At 36.2% G+C, this 25,118-nt stretch overlaps 2 protein-coding genes across 9 annotated transcripts in view; one reads left to right on the top strand and one right to left on the bottom strand.

The window, feature by feature from the left end:
- CNTRL (centriolin) overlaps window positions 1-4,381 on the top strand; it is an 88,265-nt gene extending 83,884 nt beyond the window's left edge. For all 7 annotated transcript variants that reach the window (XR_016393631.1, XM_022578855.3, XM_022578859.3 and 4 more), the window contains exon 44: window positions 1-4,381. The gene's annotated coding sequence lies outside the window, so the exon portion shown is untranslated.
- The window catches only part of RAB14 (RAB14, member RAS oncogene family), a 25,022-nt gene continuing 1,674 nt past the window's right edge, over window positions 1,771-25,118 (bottom strand). For both annotated transcript variants that reach the window (XM_022578884.2, XM_089913687.1), the window contains exons 2-8: window positions 17,546-17,604; window positions 16,382-16,435; window positions 14,707-14,884; window positions 9,529-9,595; window positions 6,036-6,123; window positions 5,658-5,688; window positions 1,771-4,659 (exon numbers count right to left, since the gene is read on the bottom strand). In XM_022578884.2, coding sequence (XP_022434592.1) covers window positions 4,482-4,659; window positions 5,658-5,688; window positions 6,036-6,123; window positions 9,529-9,595; window positions 14,707-14,884; window positions 16,382-16,435; window positions 17,546-17,597 — 648 coding nt within the window. In that variant the 5' untranslated portion in view covers window positions 17,598-17,604 and the 3' untranslated portion in view covers window positions 1,771-4,481. The remainder of the gene's footprint in view (window positions 4,660-5,657; window positions 5,689-6,035; window positions 6,124-9,528; window positions 9,596-14,706; window positions 14,885-16,381; window positions 16,436-17,545; window positions 17,605-25,118) is intronic.

Consider the following 25,118-nt stretch of genomic DNA (forward strand, 5'->3'; position numbering starts at 1 on the left):
GAAAAGAGTGGCTCAGCCAGATGGAGGAAAACTGTCTTGCATAAATATGAGGAAATACCTTTTCCACTACCTCACCAACTTCATAATTAGAATGCCACTTGCTTTTTATCATGAACCAGTGAATTCAAATGCTGAAACTCCACTTGTACAATTACCGTCAGGGTTTTTGTAAGTTACCTGTACATATGGGAACAACTGTATACAATTTAAACCAGGGTCCTAGATGGCTGAGGGTTTTTTCACTTTGAAATGATTATAAAACCAATACTGATTTGAATCTATAAACTGGTAAAATCCATAGTTAGAAACGTTAAAAAAAATGTACTTAAGCCCGTCTTCATTAACAGTGCCAAGTTATTTTGGGATTTTGTTTAAAATCTGTATTTATATAAAAATAAAAGATAAAGTAAATTTGGGTCTGACAGATTCTGACTTTACACTTCACATATCTACAGTTAAGCCATAAAATTTTTACCTAAATGTCAGTCTTTCAAGTGATTTTCCATCTCTGCCTGCAGGTTGAAATATGTTGTACCTATCAATGAATATATTTTATCACTTGAAAATATCTGTTATAAAACTATTATATATACTTCAGGTGCTTTTCCTTAACCAAAAATATTCTGTGGTAGAAAATTAGAACTTTGGACTTTGGAGAATCTGACCCAGTGGTAAATTCAAATTGCGTTCAGTCAGACTTTGTTTTAAAATATCCCCAAGGACTCTTCTAGGCCCCTATACAGCTTTTGAACCATAACAGGTATTATATACCATGTTACTATACACAGTATAGCACAGTGAGTAATCTCTCACCACCTACTGAGGTTTATATTCCTAAAAAGTTGTTTGGCTAGAGCTGGACCATTAAGATATGGAGATATGGGATAGGGACTTCCCTGGTGGTCCAGTGGTTAAGACTCCACTCTTCCACTGTAGGGGTCGCACAGGTTCGATCACTGGTGGGGGAACTAAGATCCCTCATGCCACGTGGCACAGCCAAAAGAAAAAAAAAACAGATACGGGATAAATACAATTAAAGACAATGAAAATGGCATAAAATTTATTAACACATTAAGTTCCAGAAAACATCTACTTCCAGAATAAAACTGATTTGGTAGTTATATTCTTTGTTTCATTTTCACAAGTCTTAGCAAAATGCTTAAAATCCTGGCCTATCCACAATTACTGAAATCCTTCAAGGACGCAGTTTCCTGGTCTGTCCATGTGCTGAATGAGGGTAAAATATTTTCTTTCTAAACTGCCACATGAACCCTCTCTATATTCCCACATGAACAGGAATCATTTGGTCTTCTGTTAAGGGGAGTGAATTGAGCCACACATTTATAAGAAAAGAGAACACTTAAAACGTGTAGGCAGAGCTTCCCTGGTGGCGCAGTTGTTGAGAGTGTGCCTGCCGATGCAGGGGACACGGGTTCGTGCCCCGGTCTGGGAGGATCCCAAGTGCCGCGGAGCGGCTGGGCCCGTGAGCCATGGGCACTGAGCCTGCGCGTCCGGAGTCTGTGCTCCGCAATGGGAGAGGCCACAACAGTGAGAGGCCCGCGTATCGCAAAAAAAAAAAAAAGTGTGGGCAAAAAAGTTCCCAAAGCTATAGTCTTCTGGAATTAGAGGTGAGGTAATTAACGTGTAACGCCAAACACACACCCGGTTCCAAAAGACATCTTTCCAAAGAAACCTCACTACCTCTAACTAGTATTATGAAAACACCACCAACCCCCACCCCCGCCAAAAAAAAAAAAAAAAAAATCAAAGTTACCGCATCAAACACTTTATTGTCCATGAAAAATACTTGAACATCATACTGGAATGTCTAACACGTAGAGTACTGAGCACCAATTACTAGTCAGGAGGGCCTCGTAGGTGCAAAAGGGCAACGAGTAACCCAGAAAAGCAGGTGACCACACAAGTACTAAGCTCTCCATGGATTAAAAATTAAAAGAATTTCACATTCTCTCCAAAGTGTACTTGCCCAGTGTCTGGCACACAGATATTACAATATGACAATTTGCTTCTCTACTTTTGAGCACCCAAGTTTATTATAGGGGATTACACATGCAAATAACAGAATTTGGCCCCAAGTACAGTCAAGGGAGAACACTATCAGCCACCAACTGTGCTGATCTCACACTGAAAAAGGTTGAAAAACACTGCAAGTGTGATCTGAACACAAGGATAAGACTAGCTCAATTACTGGGTGATGTGGATTTATACGCTACTTATGTAGACTTTTCTTTTTAAACAAAAAGGACAATTCTGAAATAAAAACTGGCAACTTATGCCAAATAACTGCCTGAAGAAAATATGAAATCCTGTTATAATTCAGAAAATAATGCAAACAATTTTAATTTAATCTAGATACAGGTACTTTATTTACAAATATTTAGATTAATAGCATTTTGTTACATCAAATGAAGAGTACAGCAGTCTGAATAACTCCTGTCACAAAAACAATTAAGACCCACTGTAACTAACTTTGGGAAATCAGGGTACTGCACCTAAACAAGCCGCAGTCTTTCGTTTGTGATTGCTACCTTATATCCCAATGGGTGGTTTGTTTGTTTTGTTTTTGTAAATATATACACATACCAGCAGGTCATGGTCCCTGGGCAAGTCCCTTGTGATGCAACAGTGTAAGCAAAATGGATCACTGTTAAGTCTTTAACAGAATACACTGATCTACTCCAGGTATCTTTTTAAAAAGTTAAACAAAGACAGAAAGGTGAGTCCACAAATTAACCAAATCCTATTTTCTGCACATTCCAGTTTTGGCTTTTATTTAACACTGACTATACATACAATACTCTGGTACTACCACATGTTTACAACCCAGAAAGCTGTATTTTTTACGTTAGTGTCTGTAAATAGGGATTTAAAATGTGTATTTTAAACACAACCGTTGAGCTGAGAGTGCGTTGTATATAATATACTGAGGTTTACCTATCCTACTTCAAATAACTTCTCAGTTCCCAGCCTGAACCATAAACTCAATTAGAAATCAATCAACAGAAGTAAAGAACTTGGTAAAATGTAAGTTTGCTTTCTAAAGAAATAAAAGATTATTTCCCTTGCAATACAGTATTCTGTCAGTGGCCAAACCACCTAGTGCAAAGCAATAACTTACTTTGTATCAGCACAAATATTGGAACACCGTTAGAAACACTTTGCCCTTTACAAAACAATTTATGCCAACATGACATAAAATAGCCCCTCATACTAAGAACACAGGGGATATCTTAGATTATTTCACTGTAGTATTAAAAATGCACAATTTAAAATCCCTTAACAGCAGACCTGCAGTTCTGGCTGTCTGGTTTAGAATCTCACCATTCCAAGAAGATACAGGTATAAAAGCTTAAAATGTGCAATAATAAACCCAGCCTTTTTTCTTTTTCTATATAGTAAGGCAAGAAATGCAGCCTGTAATGCAAAACGTTACAAAAAGAGAAAAGCAGGTTAGCACATTATTGATTGCACAAGAACAGTTAAGAAAATCAGCAGGTAAGCCACAGTGCAAAGATGGAACAGAATCTACTAGTGTTAATCCTCTCACGCCAGGAGCTCCTTCCAGCATAATGTCCCCAAACACTGCCAGCACCAAAGGGTGGAGCCAGTACATCCTGTGAACTGCAGTTGTGTCTATTTCCTTATGTGAAATGGAAGGGAGTAACATAGTCACATATAGGTCATACTGTACAAACTGGTATTTTATACTGTTCCAATGCCAGTAATCAATTTATTTTCTTCATTAAAATAATATACACAGAATGTATTGTTAGTTCGGTTCCTTCAAATTTTATACATATTTACTTTCTGCTAAAGAGAAAAAGATAAAATGGTGTAAAAAAAAAAAGGATAAAGCTATTAATTAAGCACAAGAGAAAAGATAAATGGATATTTTCCCTGTGCAAGGCTAAGACAGAAGCAAACCGCCTCAAGAAAAATGCCACCCACACAACAGGGAATTTATCCAACAAAAACAAAAGGCTTTAAAGGACCCCTTCTCTATCATCAGAAGTCATTTCACAGCAATAAACTTATGGGTTATAACAGACATACCTGAACAGTTAAAAATGGGAAGAAAGGCTTAAGATATCATGAAATTAAACCGTACAATGAGACAAAGCCTTGCCAAAAAGAGGGAGGGGTAAAACTCAAGTCCAGCATCAGTGCTCAGTTTAAATCATGTATTGGTGACATACCTATCACGAGGACAATCAAGGGGGAAAAAAAGTCTAGATTTACCATGCAGAAGAGATTTATTACTCTACTTGCCTTTGATAACCTGATTACATCTAGTTGTTTAGCAGTTTAGTATTGTGTTAAACTGTTTTTACAACAGAGTTGTTTTTTCTTTTTAATTAAACCCAGTAAGATGTACAGAAGACAATGAGGCAGCAAGTAAAAAGTACTGCTTCCAACAGACAGAGGTGAAAGGTCAAATGAGAGCCACGGCAAAGAGGTCACTAGCAGCCACAGCCTTCTCTCTGGGGTTGGGGTTCACTGGTTAGCCGGCCTCCCTGTGGGGCTGAAGGTTTGTGTTGTACACCAGACTCGGCAGCATTCAGATCCAAGCTTCCATCCTGAATGTTCTGATAGATTTTCTTGGCAGCCTCAAGGAAAGCATCTTCTACGTTCTCTCCCCTAAGAGGCAATCGACAGCTTTATTGGCGAACCACAGCTTTCTATGACACACAGGACATTATACACTGACCTTTTGCTAACCTTTAGTCAACTAGCATGATGTCTTCAACTCAGCCACAATCATCTAATAAGGGACTACCAGAAGACTGAGCTAAGAGAACAACATGGGAAGATATTTTCTGTGGAAAGCATATAAACAATACTAACAGCTCTTTCTACAAACCCTATTTGAAACTATGTGCTCTAATCATTAAAATGCTATATATTAATATATAACAATAATTAAGACAGGCCATTACAGTGGGTATTTCAAATGAAAATGAAGTCATCTCCAAACACATGCAGAACAGTATTCCAGGATTTGTATGGTCTGATTAGCCAAGCATGAACTGTACTGTTCTTATCATGCTTAGCCATGTTCACACTTGAGTTCATCTCCCTTAGGACTAACAGTACAGATGAGGCTAAACAAAAAGGGGCTAGCTTCTCACCACTGCAAGGAATTTTTGGCTTAATAAATGAAGAACTATGACAGCAGTCCTGGGGTTCAATAATGAACATGGAATAACAATTAGAAAATGTTAATTATGCTTCTGATTATTCTTAGACATTGAATATTTCCTTAAGTCATGCTTTTTACTATAAGAAGAAGCATTAAATCAACAGGTTGACCAACCTTGAGTCCAAGATGCCAAATTCAACCTTGGTTGTAAAAGTCAAACACTTCTGAAATGTTAACACAATTTCATTTATTAACCTGGCTTATCAACGGGTATAAGCAAGGTATAATATGTTAGGGAAAGTAACAAAAACCATTATTTTGAAAAGTGAAACAGGAAGCAAAGGGATGTTTGCTGACTGTTTTCCCTGCCATAAGCATTACACATTTATGTATTATACATTACATGTATATACATTATACATTTTTAAATATATGGTTCTACTTTGAGAAATTTGAATGTAATTAAAAATGATCTACTAATTTTAGGCATACTTACGTTTTTGCACTTGCTTCAAGGAACAATAAGCCTAAAAATAAAATTCAGACTATGAAGGATATTTCGAATTAACTTTCACAAGGACACTCTCTTCAGTAACATCTGAATAAAAGTTTCCCAACAGCTTTCAGTACTCCTTCTATAGTATTTTATGAAAGACTATATGAGTTTGAGATGGAGGGAATCTTTACATTTGTCATTAAATAACTACTGCCCTCAAATAGAAACACATTTTGTTATTTCCTCATTCTTAGATTTGAGCAGTTTGCATTTTTAAAAAACTGTCAAATAATCTGCATTGTCAAAATCCCACCTATCCCTAGAAATTCTCCCATGTGTGACCCAAAAAAGCCATTAAAAGTCTTAAAAGAAACCCACCATTTTCTTCAGCAAACTGTTTGGCTTCTTCATATGTAACATCTCTCTGTGCCTCCAAATCTGCTTTATTTCCTATGAGAATTATTACCTAGTTTGTGACCAAAAGAAAGACATCTTAAAACAAAAGAAACCATTTAAATCAAACATGAAAATTCTGAAATCTAAAAATCTTGAAGAAAAAACAAGTGGGTCTAAAAAGGAAACAAAATACTAGCAATTATCCATCAGACAGAACTACAGAATCATGAAGGTATTAGTATGAAGAGGGATGTCAGCAATTACCTAGGCCAGGGGTTGACAAACTTTCTGTGAAGGGCAAAAAGTATATATTTCAGGTTTGTGGTCGCTTTGCATATACTTCTTTCTTGACTTTTTTTAAAACAACCCTATAAACACGTAAAAACCAGTCTCAGCTCTCAAGCCATTTAAAAACAAAACAGTCGTGTTTTGTTTTTGTGTGCCTGAAACACATCTGGTCTAGGCCAAAGATTATGACTTATCTGAGTAAGACTACTAAGGGTCCATGGACAAGCTCCAGGGTATCTGTGAATATACTGAAATTAAGCACAAAATGCTGTAAACAAGGACATTCCCTGGAAGAGAAGGTTTGTGGCTTTCATCAGATTTTCAAAAGTTCCTGGGACCCTCAAAAAACTTTACAACTACCAGTTCAACTTCTCAGGCTACAAGTAAGGAAATTAATACTCAAATAAGGACTTGTCAAAGGTCACTCAGTCAGTGGTAGGCGGACATTAGAAGTCAGGTAGACAACCCAAACTGTGACCATCAAATACTGTCCCCCCTACACTATCCCTAGGCTGGACTAAGTTTGTAGCAACTGATAACAAATGACTGTGTATCCATGATGGAGGACATTGGGGGTGGGAGGACGTATATGCAGTGGGTTCAAATTCAAGGCAAAATATTATACACCTATACCCACTCTGGAGTCATTTATACCAGTGAAGTTAGGCTGAAGTTAAAGGCTGCTCTGAAAAGCTCTAAGAAAAACGTGTGCAGCCTTGGGAAACAGGGCTTCGGCCTTTACTGGAATGAGCTGGGGGATAAACTGTCTCTACCTATGTATTTTTTGACACCAACTGGCAACTCCCCCCATCCCCGCTTTTCCCCTTCAGAACAGATGTGGTAATCCAGATACAGATACTTTAGAAATGGATGGTTTCAACTAAAAGGGATTTCCACCATTAACGTTTTTTCACGTGAAATTTCAGGCCCTGGCTGTCCTACTTTCAAAAAATGCTGTCCATGAAGTATAGCCATTTTGACCCGAATGTAAACCTTCAGCAAGTGAGCATTCTTCAATCAGTATGGACAAGCGCCTACTGAGGAGAGAAAGAAGTTTTCATATATAGTCCACTAGTCTTCTAAAGAATAAGGCAGTAACACTTAAAGGAAATCAATTTTTCAAAAAATATCAAAGTTGGTCAAGTCACGATGGCTTAGTAGTACAGGGCCGTTACAACACACGTGCTCAAAGCAAGAAATGTTTGCTTAATGGAAACACTGCCTGCTCTCCATTCCTTAAGAATTTCCAAAATGCTTCCCATCATCATGAAAGGGGAGGCATAAAGTGGCATGCTAACAAGACAGTGGTACAAAATATACCACCAACAAAATGAGAAAGTATTTAACTTCCACACAGAAATCAAAGGCAACGTTACAGAAAATGTAACATTGAGAGATTTTCTTTTTTCTAAAGACCCAGTAAGATTTTAAGAGGCATAAATGAGGCAGGAAGGACACGACTAATTTTTTTATTACACTCCTCTAAGGACCCTGTACAATAAGTTGTTTTCTTGCTGTTTTTAATATTTTACCAATACCTGAACATAACTATAGAACCACAAAAGCTTACACAAGAGTAGAGGGGTCCTATATACCCTTCACCAAGCTTCCCCAATAGTAGCATCTTACATACTTACTGTACACTCTCAAAACGAGGAAAACTGACATTGGTATAATCTAGAGTCCTTACTCAGATTTCACCAGTTTTACAGGTTCTGGAGTGTGTATATATAGTTCTATGCAATTTTATTGCAGGTATAGATTTGTGTCATCACCATCAGGATACAGAACTGTTCCATCACTTCAAAGAAACTGCTTTGTGCTGCCCTCTTTATAGTCAACTCACACTAACACCTTTCACCCCCATCGCTAACCCCTGACAACCACAAATCTGTTCTCCATCTCAATAATTCTGTCTTTTTGAGAATGTTTTATATAAATGGAATCATACAGTATGTCATCTTTTGAGACTGACTTTTTTTCATTCAGCACAATGCCCGAGATCTATCTAATGTGCTGCATTTATCTACAGTTCATTCCTTTGTATGGCTGGGGAGTATTCCATAGTATGGACGTACCAGATTATTTCACCATTTACGTGCTGATGGCCATCTAGGTTGTTTTCCAGTTTTGGTTATTGCAAATAAAGCTGCTGATGAACACTCGTCTATAGATTTGTATGTATACCTACAGAGGGTTTAATGTGATAATGGAAAGTTCCAGACACAGTCCCTGGCATAACAGGCAAACCATGTTAACTGACTATCAATATAATTAAATTGCTGTTCCCTGATGAAAGCCAATCTTACCACTGATTACATATTTACTAAACCAGGCCACTGCCAGGTGCTGGGGTACAAAGCTAAGTGAGACACAGGCCTTACTCTCAAAAAGCTCAGAGTCAGTCACAGGTCTGTGCTTTTCCTCACTTGTTCCTGGGATACCCTCAACAGAATCTACTGAAACCTTTTTACCCCTCAAGTCCCAGCTCAAACAACACCTCCTCTGTAAAGCTGGTTTCTCCAGATGGCACTGCTCATACTGGGTCCTCACCACCACCACCAAGCACTACACCAGTAACTCTATTTCTAACCCATATTCCACTCTGCTTTTCAGTATAGCTATCTGTATACCCACAGGTAATCTCCCTGCTAGACTATAACCTTTTATGGGCTAAGGACCCACATTCATTTTTGTATATTGCAGAGTCTAGCATGGCGGCTATGAAAATCTCCATAAATAAATATCTTCTCAGACTGGCTAATTTTTTAATGCATGCAGAACTCTTTTTATTTTTAATTGAAATTTTATTGAGACTTACATGCACTTGTAAGAAATACAGAGATTCCCCAGTACATTTTGCCTAGTTTCCTCTAATGGTAACATTTTATGAAACTAATGCAGATTAAAGTGATAGTTTCAGATTTCAGAGTCTCCACTTGACATGAGACCACCCCACTCATAACTTTTTTTTTTAACCACAAACATGAACAAAAACCAAGTATAAGACGCAAAACCTGTCATAATCCATATTTGAAAAGAACATTTTTTCTTCAATTAATTTCAGAATAAAGATTCTCTCATTCTTAGTACCCAAATACAAAAAAAGCCCACTTAGCAAATGGCTTTCCTTTCTGGGTCAACTTAGATCTTAAGTTTTCTGTATAATAGATGTCATTTAACTTACAGTATTTGGATTGGTGAGATTCCTTGCATCTGTCAACCAGCTGCTTAAGTGATTATATGTACTTCTTCTGCAAAAATTAAAGTTTACATTTGTGACTGCCACAGATGCCATTTCAACAGAAAAAAAGAAACTTCAACAAATATTTTAAATATACACTTTAATCAACAGATCCTAAAGAAGTATTTTTCATTTGACTAGATTGTTACACTAAAGTACAACTGTGGAATGCAAACATATACTTTTCAAAAATCTAGGAAAACCTATTATTTTTAAATAAATAACTCGATAGCCAGCAACTCTGCTAATTACTTACACGTCAGGAGTAAATTTTTTACATTTAAAAGAACATCCATAAACAGACCAATAAGCAAGCAAGGAACAACTTAAAAAAACTGATGGAAAACAATTCTAAACTCAGAGTTTTAAAAATTGGCTTTAAAAAGACATTTAATACATTTGACTGGAAACTGAAATCCCCAGGTATATCAGACAGTGAGTTTATCCTAACTCTGTACTCTTATTAACCAGCAGCTAAATCATTTGGGGATACAGACTGCCTTATTTCTCCAATCCAAGAGTTTAAAAACTCATAGGCTCCTTTGCACTAGCCAAGTAGGACCTAAGATAACAAACAAATCCAAATAATTTACAATAATATACAGAGTATATACTATTACTATTAATTAGACTTTACCAAAAAGGTCAAAATTTTAAAAAATTTTGTAGCTTAAAAATATTTCTGACTTCTACAGACTCACAGAACATTAATCTATCTTACTCATTTATCAGGTGAGGAAACAGAAGCCCATAAAGATTTTAATGATTTCAGAGCCGGGTGTAGAACCCTGTACACACACTGTGTCCTTGAAGTGTTTCGAGTTCAGCCTTGTGAATATACTGCATGATCTCCAGCTGCCAGTGCTCATATAAAATGTGATATTCCAAACATTTAATCCTTTCCCAGTGAGAAGTGAAAAGAATTTCTTACTCAGACCCTCTTTTTTCTGTGCTATATTACATTATACACAAATCACCACCTAAATGTCAAAAAAAAGTCACATAAAAACTTTTTTCCCAATGCTTTAAAATTTTCTAAGCAAACAATGGTCAAATATAATTCTTAAAAAGCACAAGCCTTGGGACTTCCCTGGTGGCGCAGTGGTTTTAAGAATCTGCCTGCCAATGCAGGGGACATGGGTTCGAGCCCTGGTCCGGGAAGATCCCACATGCCGCAGAGCAACTAAGCCCGTGGGCCACAACTACTGAGACCACATGCCACAACTACTGAAGCCCACGTGCCTAGAGCCTGTGCTCCACAACAAGAGAAGCCACCGCAATGAGAATCCTGCATGCCGCAACTAAGAGTAGCCCCTGCTTGCTGCAACTACAGAAAACCCGTATGCAGCAACGAACACCCAACGCAGCCAAAAATAAATAAATAAATAAATTTTCTTTTAAAAAGCACAAGCCTTATCACTCTTTAATGCTTGTAGTACTAGCATACCTTGCTTTTACCCAACACAGCTATCTTGCTTTGTGCACAAAACCTTATACAACACAAGTCCAAAAATATTTATACTGATTTAGATCAATTTTAAAATGTCAAAGCTGGCAGCAAGAGTGAATTACAAACTGCCAACACTTTGGTAAACAGAAAAATCTACACATCCTTTGTAAGAGTATCAAGATCACGTATACTGAATTATTTACATGTACATAACTTCTGCTAATGCTTTTGGTAACTGTCTCATTACTAATTTAAAATTCACCAACATACTTTCAAATCTATAGATATAATATCTCTCTATATATTGACCCAAATATGCATTAACTGGTGTTACTACTGCTAAAAGATCCCTAAATTTGGTGTGATGTTAGATATGATATATCAAACTACCATGATAAACTATGATGTCAATTTAGGCAAGTACCCTGTGACAATCAAGAGTTAATGCTGGGCTTCCCTGGTGGCGCAGTGGTTGAGAGTCCGCCTGCCAATGCAGGGGACACGGGTTCGTGCCCCGGTCCGGGAAGATCCCACATGCCGCGGAGCGGCTAGGCCCATGAGCCATGGCCGCTGAGCCTGCGCGTCCGGAGCCTGTGCTCCGCAACGGGAGAGGCCACAACAGTGAGAGGCTCACGTACCGCAAAAAAAAAAAAAAAGAGTTAATGCTAGTGGACTTGCCTGGTGGTGCAGTGGTTAAGAATGTGCCTGCCAATGCAGGGGACATGGGTTCGAGCCCTGGTCTGGGAAGATCCCACGTGCCGCAGAGCAACTAAGCCCGTGCGCCACAACTACTGGGCCTGTGCTCTAGAGCCCATGAGCCACAACTACTGAGCCCATGTGCTGCAACTACTGAAAACCACGCGCCTAGAGCCCGTGCTCTACAACGAGAAGCCACCACAATGAGATGCCCGTGCACTGCAATGAAGAGTAGCCCCCGCTCGCCACAACTAGAGAAAGCCCGCGTGCAGCAACGAACACCCAACGCAGCCAAAAATAAAAATAAAATTTTTAAAAAGTGTTAATGCTAAGAATAAAAAGTATTACTCTAAAGCAGAGACTTTTAAGTTTGCAAAATGTCAATGATTAATAATAGAAAAAAAAAAGGGAAAAAAAATCAGTGTCATAGCTGCCACATCAATGTTGCTATGAAGTATCACTTTACCAAGAAAAAGTACCCATCTAAAACCTGAAGTACTGTTTTTTTTTCATAAGTTTTATTGGGATATAACAAACATCACAAAGCTCATCCTGTTAAAGTATACAATGTAGTGGTTTTTAATATATTCACAAATTTGTGGCATGATCATCACTAATTCTATAACACTTCATCACTCCTAAAAAGAAACTCTGTACCCACTGGCACTTACTCCTCATCCCCTGGCAATCCACTTTCTGTCTTTATGAAATGGCCTATTCCAGGTATTTCATATAAATGGAATCATACAACATGTGACTGTAGGTGTCTGGCTTCTTTCACTTAGTAAAATGTTTTCTAGGTTCATCCACTTTATAGTATGTATCAATGTTTCCTTCCTTTTAAAGGCTGAATTATATTCCACTATATGGATATACCACATTTGTTTATCCATTTGTCAGATGATGGGCATTTGGGCTGTTTCCAGCAAAGTACTTTTGATGACTTGAATAGACACAAATTTTCTCAAAAGTAGTTACTATGCTTAAAAGTTATGTTTAAAAGCAAAATACATACACATATCAAATGATCTTAAACTTATACAATCTTCTACATTGACTGTATCTCAATAGGCTGGAATTAGAAAAAGAACACATAGAGAAAGCAAAACAAACTACAACACTATAGATAGATACACTTAAGCACACATCACCATATTTAAATTTTATTAATAATGAACGCAGGGCTTCCCTGGTGGCACAGTGGTTAAGAATCCTCCTGCCAACACAGGGGACACAGGTTTGAGCCCTGGTCCAGGAAGATCCCCCGTGCACCACAATTACTGAAGCCCATGCGCCTAGAGCCCACGCTCTGCAAAAAGAGAAGCCACCACGAACAGAAGCCTGCACACCATAATGAAGAGTAGCCCCCGCTCGCCGCAACTAGAGAAAGCCCACGTGCAGCAACGAAGACCCAACGCAGCCAAAAATAAATAAATAAATAAATTTTTAAAAATTATAATAATGAATGCAGCTTTCAATTATGCGAAGTCTTCAGGAATGCATCCCTCATAAAAGGATGTCTGTACAGATGGCCAGGTTCTTTAACAGTCTTCTCACAAAACTATTTACCAATTGTCTGGCACTAGTGAAGAGCATTAAGGCTGTTTGACTCTGTTTTGCCCCGACACCACCAAATTCTAGAATTTAGTAAGACTTCAAGCACTATAATTATAATCATCCACTATTTTTATTCTAAGGCAGCATTTTCCAAAGGGTGTTCCTCAATAAAATAACCTTAGAAAACACCAAATTAAACAAACTTAAAGAGTTCCTTTACTACAGAACTTCTCAAGGTCCTATAATATGCTAATGTGACTCTTCAAGAGGAAACAATATAAAGCATTTCCCAAAAGGAAATAAGGTTGAAAGTCTATCACTTGGTCCCACTCACCAATTCCTACCCCCCCAAAAAGTGAGACAAGAGTCACACTGATTTAGACTGGCACTTTGCATTAACATGAAAGGTGATCCAGTTCATTTTCTAGCTTACGTAGTAGATAAACAGTACAGAGTTTAATGAAGTGGCACAGTATTCCAAAGTCAAACATTTAGGATCCAGTTTCGTTAGTTTCTATCAATTGCTTTGAGTTTCCAGAAACAGAGTTGAAATAAATTTAATCTTGCTACATAAAGTATCATGAGCTACTTCAATCCATTTTAGGACAAAAAAGAATTTAAGTAAATAAACAATAAAATACTTCAGATGCAAGTATGAGAACTTTTTATAATCTACCATGGTGGGTTAGCAAAACTACTTAATTCCTTGCTTGACCTTATTTTTAAAAGGTGTGGGGACTGCCCTGGTGGTACAGTGGTTAAGAATCCGCCTGCCAATGCAGGGGACATGGATTCGATCCCTGGTCCGGGAAGACCCACATGCCGCAGAGCAACTAAGCCCGTGCGCCACAACTACTGAGCCTGCACTCTAGAGACTGCAAGCCACAACTACTGAAGCCCGCACGCCTAGAGCCCATGATCCACAAGAAGATAAGCCTCTGCAATGAGAAGCCCGCGCACTGCAACGAAGAGTAGCCTCTGCTCACCGCAACTAGAGAAAGCCCGTGCGCAGCAACAAAGACCCAATGCAGCCAAAAATAAATAACTAGAGGCTGAACAGAGTAACTCCTCAAGATCTGCTTGCTTTCTACTGAAGTGAAAATATGTGGTGTAAAATATTATTTCACCTCAAATAATTCAACTGATACTGCTTTTCAGAACAGTATTCTTTCACTCGCTCCACCGGCATCTCCTGAAGTTTTTCTTCAGTCATACTCACTTTCAGAAAGGGAAATCAACATGTTATATCAAGTATTACACACAGCAATTTAGAGAAAAATCCATAAAACCCAAATAAGCTCATTTACAGACACGCAATTACAAACTATAGAATGCCTAAATCAATAAAAAAAGAAACCACACTCCTAAAATAGATTTCTTTTTTCAAGGATGAAGGTTGAAAATTATTAATCGCTTACCTAGTGATATCATACACCATAAGTGCTCCCGCAGCTCCTCTGTAGTAGCTTCGTGTGACAGCCCTAAACCTCTCCTGTCCTGCTGTATCCCAAATCTGCAGTTTGATTTTTTGGCCACTAACTTCAATTATTCTTGTACCAAATTCAACACCAATTGTATGAGGACAGTCAGCCATAACTGTTAGGGAGGAAAAGAAATATAACATTCCAACTTGCAGAAATCTTCAAATTAAGACCAGTGGGAAAATAATCCACTAGTAAATCAAATGACTTACTAATGCTTGTAGGCTATAAACAAGACTAAAGCTTGCACTAAAAAAAAAAAAATTAGCAAAAACCCAGAAGTGAGTCACAGAGATGTGACTGGAACAAGGGTCAGCAAACTTCTGTAAAGAACCAAATAATAAGACTTTCCTGGAAGTCCACTGGTTAAGACTCCGTGCTTCCACTGCAGGGGGTGAGGGTTCGATCCCTGGTCGGAGAAGATCCTACTTGCCAGGGAAGATCCCGCATGCCGCACTGTGCGGCCAAAAAAAAAAAGAACCAAATAATAAATATTTTAAGTTCTGTAGACCAAAAAATCTCTGTCACAAGACTGCATTCTGCTGAAGCACAAGAGCAGCCATAGACAATACGTAAAAAATGGGCATGGTTGCATTCCAGTAAAACTTTATTTCTAAAAACAGCCAGTGACTGGATTTGGCCCACAGGTTACTGTTTGCTGACCTTTGGACTAAAAGAATCTGCTAATGAAAAATAAAGATTTTCATAAACTCTTCATAATACCAACATTATACTATTTAGCCTTCTGACAATTCTTACATATAACAAATCAATCAATGGTTTTAGGACTCTAGTTTTTGGTCAAACAAATATTTATCTTGCAAAATGTTATCAATATCTCAAAGTCACCATGTTTAATATATATTTATAATTATATATTGTCAAGTTATATACGTCTAATCCAACAGAACAATTTTATTAGTCCTTTCCTTATAATTAGGCCACTGAAAACCTAAACCCACTATTATTCTCTTCTATAGTACACACAGACTGCTGGACACTTCATAAAATGTTACATTAAGCCAAAAAATGCCATAGGAAAAAAAAAATGCCATAGAAATGATTTCAACTACTGGAAACAATTTCAACTATATTTAGCCTATCGGTTACATAAAATACAATGCCCCCTTCCCCTACCACCCAAGATAGAGTAGTACACTTTGAATCTTAATCAACCAGTCATGAATGTAGAAAGAATTCCACCTTAAATATTTCCAATCTATTATTATTTAGTTATTAGCAAATGATATATGAGCAAATTTCCCCCAATAAGATAATTTCTATAATGGAAAGTCAGAGAACAAGAAAAAGATTAAATTTGACACTGTAATTTTTTTATTTTTTATAGTATATACATTTTTTAAATTTAAGTTTATATCATCAAAAAAATCTAAACAAGTCAATCAAGTTATTTATGGCATAAAAAGCCAACACTCTATACATACAGGCATATTTCATTTTGTCTGCACCTACTTAAAAAAAAAATCACTTCCTAAAGACAAAAGTGCATATATAGGGAAAGGTTATATTTAATTGCATAGATTACACTGAAAATAAGTGTCACGTGACAATAAAGAATTTACTAATGTTTTATCTTACATATTGAACTTACACTTTTTTTCTGTAAATTGATGAAGCAAGCAAGATTTTCCTACTCCCATGTCCCCTGTTTAAAAAAAAAGTTTCAAGTGGTAATTATATTTCTCAATTTTATACTCTTATAATTTTATACTCTTCAATGACTGCTATACCCCTTTTACCATAGCACATCACAAACTTCTGGGGCACTTAAAAAAGTTTTATTTCCATAATTTGTAACGAGTTCAAAAGATCCTAAAGGTCAGTTTTCACTGTGATATATAAATTGAATACTCCCAACCTTCACCAGTGACAGAATTTGGTTATGAATTATGTTAATAAATAGACACCAGCTGGCAAAAGCTTTTTAACAGAGAAACATAGTATTTTTTACTTTAAACTATTTCAACTTTGTTTTTTTCCCTTAACCCATGCAAAACAGCCAGAAACTCCTAGGAGTGACCAAAAGGGCAGCATATAACAAGTAGAAATAATAAGTTTGGGAAGCTTGATTCACTAGATCCCATCTTATCTCGTATTTCTTGTAGAATTCCACAAAAGAATGTACATCACATGAAAATCATAACAGAAGAGATATCATCTCTAACTGTACTAACAGCAATTTAACCTTTGATGAAGGAAGCATTACAATACAGTCACATAAGCTCAACATTAAACCAAACTGTTCTAATATGAATTAACAGAATAATATGTATACTTTCAACTGTGCTCTTAAAACTGTATCTGGATAAACAGCATTGTCTTAATTTGAGCTAAATCTCAACACTTATTAAGAGAAAAACCACCATTATATTTTATGTATCTTACACAATTACTCTGAATCTTTATCAACTGTTGGAATCCAGGGGGCTCTGAGAGCTTTCATGATTATTTCTGGATGTATCAGCACTCCTACGAAGTTAATCTCATTCCCAGTATTAACAAACTTTCAGGTAGCCCTCAAGAAAAACCAACATCACTTCAAAGGTACCCAGCTTTGTACTACAGAAGTACCCAGGGTCACAAAGCAAAAGGTACATCACTGGTACAAAAATAAACCTTATCAAAGGAGTTTTAATTTTGCAGTGAGGAAGAAAATCCTTCACTTCTTCTGGAGTACTACATTAAGTATTAGCATATAAATATTTTGCATTTTAACCTTCTTTGGAGAACAACAGTATAAGTTAAATAAACTTACCAATAATAATATATTTAAAGATGTAAGAGTAGTTGTATGGTGCCGTTGCCATTGTGGCACTAAAAACAAAGAAAACTGTGTTACTTCAGAAAAAAAGTATACACAAGTCACCCAAGCTGTGTATCCTTTAAAGATATATAAAATAAAGCACAGTGATTATAAACAAAATGTTGGTTACAATATCAGAGCAAAACTGCATTTTCCAAAATGATCAAATGCACAAATTCACTTAGATGAACATGCTTTAACATTCTCATGTATTATCCCCAGAAATATAAGAACATATATAAAAACAATTCCAATATTTCACTTTAGGAAATACCCAATAAGAAATGCTACTCTGAAAATTTTCAAACAAGAAAATCTTTATAAATTTAAGTTAAACAGTATCATCATTATAAATAATCCTCCTCCCCTATTAAGGTCCCCATCCCTGTTAACTGATCAAGTGAATACTGATGACCTATTTGTTTGGAACTCTTTGATTTTACAACAGAATGTTATAAAAAGTAACCACCAACTTATAAACACAAAATAACCTTTTTACTCTATCTGAAATTATCAATTAGCATAGCATCCAAAGAAAGAGTAATCATATTATTTCTAAACCAAATAAATGTCAGAATTAGAACCACATGAATCTGTTCTTACAGATTTAAAAAAAAAGTCAATTATTGACAATTTCATATAGCTCAACCTAATATAGGATTTGAAGATTAACAATATACCAAATGCCTGCTATATATTATTCTAGGAGCTAAGAGAAATAATAGCATACTGTGGTTCTAAAATTTTAAAGTTTTTTTATTAGAAGGTATTCTTAAAGATCACAGCCCATTTCTTACCCTCAGAGAAGACTTAACCTAAAGAATTCTAATTTCTCTACTATTTTTTTTTTTTTGCGATACGCGGGCCTCTCACCAATGTGGCCCCTCCCATCACGGAGCACAGGCTCCGGACGCGCAGGCGCAGCGGCCATGGCCCACGGGCCCAGCCACCCCGTGGCATGTGGGATCCTCCCTGACAGGGGCACGAACCTGTGTCCCCTGCATCGGAAGGCGGACTCCCAACCACTGTGCCACCAGGGAAGCCCCTCTTCTACTTTTAATAACTTAAAAAAAAACTCTCCAATTTATTCAAACAAATGCCTTGAATGTGTCAGACACTGTGCTAGGTGCTAGAGAAATAAGAGGTGAATTTTAATGCTGGTAATAACTTACAATAAATTTTATTCCCCAATAAAATTGAAAGAAAAAAATTTATTCTCAAAGCAGTTTTCAGGGAGTTCCCTGGTGGTCCAGTGGTTAGGACTGCATGCTTTCACCGCCAAGGGTCGGGATTCGATCCCTGGTTGGGGAACTAAGATCCCACAAGCCACACGGTGTAGCCAAAAAGCTTAAGATAAAAATTCTTTATAAATATGAAGGTTTAACCCTATTTTTTAAAAAATTTATTTCCAGTGTTTTTTTAACCTGGATTTTACTGTTTTGGCCAACTGTTGCATACACAAGCCAGACATTTAGAATGATTGGGGAAACTCATTTACTGAAATTAACACCTTACTCTAAGTCATATTTCAAATAAAATTTCTAAGTAACTAATAAAATTTAACCTGTAGAAAAAGTACATATTTAGAATAAGTGAATTATTTTTACCAGGGAAGAGGAAGTTGTCAATTACAGTAAATTATTAGATAATCATTTCACACAGTATAGTCTTTCCACTTAGCTGTATGAACTACATTCAACAAAAGTGGGACATGATGTAACACATTTATAATCAGTCACATCACAGAAAACTCCCTTAACCAGTTCCTTCAGGAAAGAGTTTCTAGTTAAAATAACTCTGATTCTGAACATCATACTAATTTGATTCCCTTTTTCCAGAAACAAGAATGAACTTGGTCCTGAGGCTCAAACTGGTCTGTATTATTTACTACATCTCTGAACCAGATCCTAAAGACAAGGAAAAAACTAATCTCTCACAATAAAAATGATATTTAAAGGTTATTAATTTCTTCTTGGGCTGCATTTCTCTCAGGTTCTTCTCATCCAATTCATTTTTAACTCCTCTTTTAACTTCTTTTTCCCTATTCAAACTTGGGGGAAGGTAATTAGTCACCTTTAAATTACTGTTACTCTCAAGCTCTCCCTCTTCTGATTTTCCTATTTCTTTTCTCTCTTCTAACTGAACATTGTAGCTGTACATACTTTGCTTCCTTTCATTTTATGTTAAAACTATGGCCTCTAACAATCCCAGTTTCTACTTGAAATGCTCTAAAGGTTAATCATGAAATTATAAACCAATTCTAGTTGTACTAATTTGTGTACTTGCTAATTATCACACAAGCATTAATTAATTAAATATCTACTGAGACAACTAATTTTGAATTTTTTTTAATTTCCAAGCATTAATTAGTATAAACTATTTCCAAATAGAAAAGAATGATCCCTATTTCAGACTGAATACCAGCACCCTGTCTCCACCTCAGTACACAATTTTCTGATCAAGTTTCTTAAAAATTACAATAAAAATCCTAAAAGCACAGTTAAAGGAGAACTACTAAAACTTACTAATTTCAGTAGATAGGAAAGCAAAAATATCTAGCACTTTAGCCACTAACACAACAAGTCCTCTTTTTATTATTCTAAGGTAAGATACTAGTTAGGTTTAAATAGACTCCCATAGTTTATTGATAGCGTTCACTCAAAACTACGTATTTGCAGTAGAACCATTTTCAAGTGGCACCTTTTAACTATTAATTATGCTTAATGCTGCTTTAAGGATTTCTCAACCTCATTTCTTGAACATGAAACATACCAATGTTAAGGTGAGGAATATATTTTTAACTAGCTTTGGAAGAGAGAAAAAAGTTTTTCCCCTATTACTTAAGTGTGCTTCTGCTTTACTTACTTTGAGAACTCAAAAAGTGAAAAAAAAAAAAGTGGTATTGGGAGAGCAAGAAATATTGGTCGAGTTCAAACACTCTGAAAACATGAGTCCACTCAACACTACAATATCCACTAATTTTAAAATCTTGGTAATATCCTGTAATTTGTGCACAGCAAATGTGTGATTGGTGTGGTTAAAATGCACCTTCTTACATGTTCCACAAAAATCATTTGAATAAAATTCACATATAAATAAGATCTCCTTTAACACCTTTTTCTTAAAGACAAGAAGCAGACAAGTCATTAAATATGTGATGAACAATCTGTAAACTAATAACAAACACAGTTGTTATAGTTACCATTTATTGGGCACTTAACATATGCCAGGCAATGTGCTGAATACTTTACATGCTGCTATTTCATTTAATCCTCACTACTACCTTTATATAAAATGGTGACTATTATCCTCATTTCACAGGTAAGACTCAACAGGTAAGTAATATGCTCACGCCACAGAGCTAAGTGGTCAAGTCTATACTGAACCTACAACTGTTCTGACTGCAGAAAACCCTCTCTTAATCACTATATTATTTGGCCTCCTCCACAGTTGAGATGCACCACAAAACCCGACAGCGGTACTTTGGGACACAAATCTTTCTCAGTTCACTCACTTGGTTCTAACTTAATATTCTGAATAGCCGTTATTAAATAACTACATTCAGAGAATGCACTATGATCAGGATTTGTAGATATGGATAAGTGATAATACTAGTAACAACGATTCATATTATATCTATTTACAAAAAAAGTTTCTGAAGGGAACTAACATTTGTTGAGAGTAAACCATGTGAGGATGTGCACTACTTTTCCCTATATTTTCTTGAATAATTCTTACTCAAGTCTTACAACTCTGCAGAGTCGTTACCATTATGTCCGCGTAAAAACTGAAGGAACTGAGGTTTGGGGAAATTCACTGATTTGGTTGGTTTACAAAGTTAGCAAATAAAAGAGTTGGAACCTGAACCCAAACCTGACTCCAAAGAACATGATTTTCTCTAAAGTAGCTCATTAAAAACATATATATGTAGGTTGATAAAATAAAAGCAAAAAATCAAAATCAGAGAAAGATGGAGGTTAATTAATACTCAAACTTAAGGTAATAGTTTTACTATCAGTCCATGAAAAATTTAGTCCTAAACTTCCCGGTTGTCAAGAAGAATGTTTACTAAATGCATATTAAACACTAATAATTATTCTGTGGCCCCATTTAAATATTAACTTTGCCTAATGATGCTGTAACAAAGGATTTCTCAACCTCATCTCGTGAACATGAAACACATACCACTGTAAAGGTGAGAAATACATTTAAAATGTATGGGGTATGCTACTGAATGAAACTGCAGCGTGCTTTTTTTCATTTAACAATATCATGGATCTATTTCCAGGCCAATACATATAGATCTAAATGGTTACTAAATGCACATTAAACACTAATCATTGTTGGGCCAAAATAGTATCACATAGTCTCCATATACTGAATCAGACACCTTTCCAAATAAAACTATACATATAAACGACTAGTTTTGAAATGTGCAGATACAGATGTGAAAGTAGGCACTTTCATTTACTCTGCTTCTGGGAATCTGAAGTGTCACAATATTTTGGGGAAGTAATCAGTATATTTTAATATCTTAAAAACAACCCAAATCACCCTTTGGCCAAGAAACCCACTTAGAAGTAGTCTACAGGGCTTCCCTGTTGGTGCACTGGTTAAGAATCTGCCTGCCAATGCAAGGGACACGGGTTCGAGCCCTGGCCCAGGAAGATCAGACATGCCGCGGAGCAACTAATCCCATGTGCCACAACTACTGAGCCTGAGCTCTAGAGCCTACAGCTAGTGAGCCCACATGCCACAACTACTGAAGCTTGCTCGCCTAGAGACCGTGCTCCGCAAGAGAAGCCACGACAATGAGAAGCCTGAGCATTGCAACAAAGAGTAGCCCCACTCGCCGCAACTAGAGAAAGCCCGCGCACACCAACGAAGACCCAACACAGCCAAAAATAAAAATAAATAAATAAATATATTTTTTAAAAAGTAGTCTACAAAAACAAAAGCATCAGTCCATAATTTACAGGTGCAAGTGCATTTAATGCAGCATTTTTACAGCAAAAAACTGGAAACAATCTACACACTCGTCAACAGGGAAATGACTAAAGTACAGCTGTACTATGAAATAATATAAATCTAGTTTAAAAACCATTTAGATATAAGTATTAACCTGGAAATATATCCATGATTTTAAGTGAAAAAGAGCATGCTGCAGAGTTTTATGATAGCATATCCCATTTTTGAACACATACACACTCAATCCTATATGCATATACTATGGAAGGATACACACCAAGCTGTGAGAAATTAATACACAGATTGAGAGAAAAAAGGGGAAAATTATTAACTTTCTTTATATATCCCTGTGAGGATACTATAAGCATGTACTATATTCATTAGTAATATTCTAAAATATTAAAAGTAGAGGAAAAAAAGAAATATTTTAAGCATTTTTATATATAATTCTAATACAAAACAAGAACAAACAAACAAAAAATCCCAGTCATAATACTTCCAACATTACTTCCACATTTACCAATAATATGGGGAACATCATATGAAGTGACTCGTGATTAGACTCAAAAAACAAACAGGAGAATTCCCTGGCAGTCTAGTGGTTAGGACTCTGTGCTTTCACAGCCGAGAGTCCAGGTTCAATCCCTAGTTCAGGTACTAAGATCCCACAAGCTCTGGGGCGCAGACAAAAACAAAAAAAAAAACAAACACACAAACAGAAAACACCCCAAAAATGGAGGGCATTTTTTCATTTTCTTAGGGTCTGACTCCTTGCTGTGTTACCTTATGCACTTGTCTGACTAATCCTTTCACAACTGTTACACAGCTATTTTATTCCACTCTTAGAACATAAGATGTTACTGTGTAATTTTTACATAACTGATTCAAGACAACACAGGAAAAAAGCTACCCCCGAATAAAAATATTCCAGGTGATTTAAATTCTTATCCTTATTGTTAGAATTAAGTGGTTTTTTTTTTTTTACATGAAGAACACTGTTAAAAACACCTGAGCCAGGATAAACTGCATTTGTGATTCCAATATAAAAAAATTTTTAAATTATCTACTAGGCACAAAGCCTTATGCTAGGCTTTGACAATACAGTAATGAAATTATACAATACAGTAATGAAATACATTACAATACAGTAATGAAATAAAGGGGTCCCTCCCTTAAGGGAACTCAAGAAGAGAAGCATTTTGGTGTGCTTACAAGCCCACTAAAGTGGAATGCTACTTGATTTGTCAGTTAAGTGGACACAGAACTTTGGGAGTTAATCTACTAAACTAATCTAATCAAAATGTATGCTCCATTTCCTTTCCTCAACACTAATGCAACCTCTGAAAATAACCCGCTCATTTCTGAGACGCACTTTAAAAATCACCTCACTTTTCACAAGATATTTAAAGTCACACTTTTATATAAATTAATAATGTGATAAGAAAAAAACAGATTTCTCTTGTATCACGAGAAAGACAAAAGTTTCCACCTAATTATGACAGCACGCTGTGAATAGGAAATAAAGTACTTTACTGTTGTACCTCTGTCCACAGAAGGAAAGTACTTAGGAGGAAAACAACAAAACTAAAACCCTGCACTTACCGTTAGAGTTAAAAGGATTAGAAATAAGTGAAAAATTTACTGATGAAATGATGTCTGAGATTTCCTTCAAAATAATTTGGTAGATGGAAAAGAATCTAAAAAAGAGTGGATATATGTATATGTATAAATGATTCACTTCGCTGTACAGAGAAAACTAACACAACACTGTAAATCAACTATACCCCAATAAAAATCAAAACAAGAAAAAACAACAACAAAAAATATAATTTGGTGGAGAGGTACAGGTGTATATAGATGAAAGGAGACTGATCACTGATGACACTGGCTGATGGATATATGAAGGCTCAACATACTACTCTACTTTGTATATGTTTAAAATTGTCTAGAAAAAATAGTTTCTTAAAATAATAGTATCTTTGATACCTCTATATGTGCATTGCTGACTCCCGGCATGCCCAGCATTTTTAATCACATAAAAATGTTTCAAGCTTTTTTAAAAAAATGAAACATCTCTCAATAGCCCTAGTTTTAAAATATCTTATTTGCCTTAACCCAAAGTTTCCTCTAATTGTACAATATCTTACTGCGATTATGCAAAGATATTTAAGACTAATAATCAGTTGTAAAAACACTCCACATTCTGTTGCATAGCTGAAGTATGCAACAACTATAAAGTGTAACATGAAATATAAAAAAACAAAATCTTTTAAAAATGTAGCTTTAATTCCAAGGAATTTCTTAGGTTATTAATATCTAAAGGTTTTACTTCTTTACAATAACGGCCATTTACTGAGGGACTATTATATGCCAGCTACTTTATAAGCAATCTCTAATTCTAAAAACTAACTCATTTTACAGATAAGGAAACCAGCTCAGAGAGGAAATATACCAATGGTCATATACTACTAAAGGGAAAGCTAAGATTAAGGCCCAGGTCTAACTCTACAGCTCTCTAAAGCCATGCTCCTCTCAATCAACAAATACTAAACACCCA

The sequence above is a fragment of the Delphinapterus leucas genome, chromosome 6 (genome assembly GCF_059928025.1).
Source record: "Delphinapterus leucas isolate spDelLeu-1000000601 "Yukka" chromosome 6, BTC_Dleu_Yukka2, whole genome shotgun sequence".
In the NCBI taxonomy this organism is placed as follows: Eukaryota; Metazoa; Chordata; class Mammalia; order Artiodactyla; family Monodontidae; genus Delphinapterus; species Delphinapterus leucas.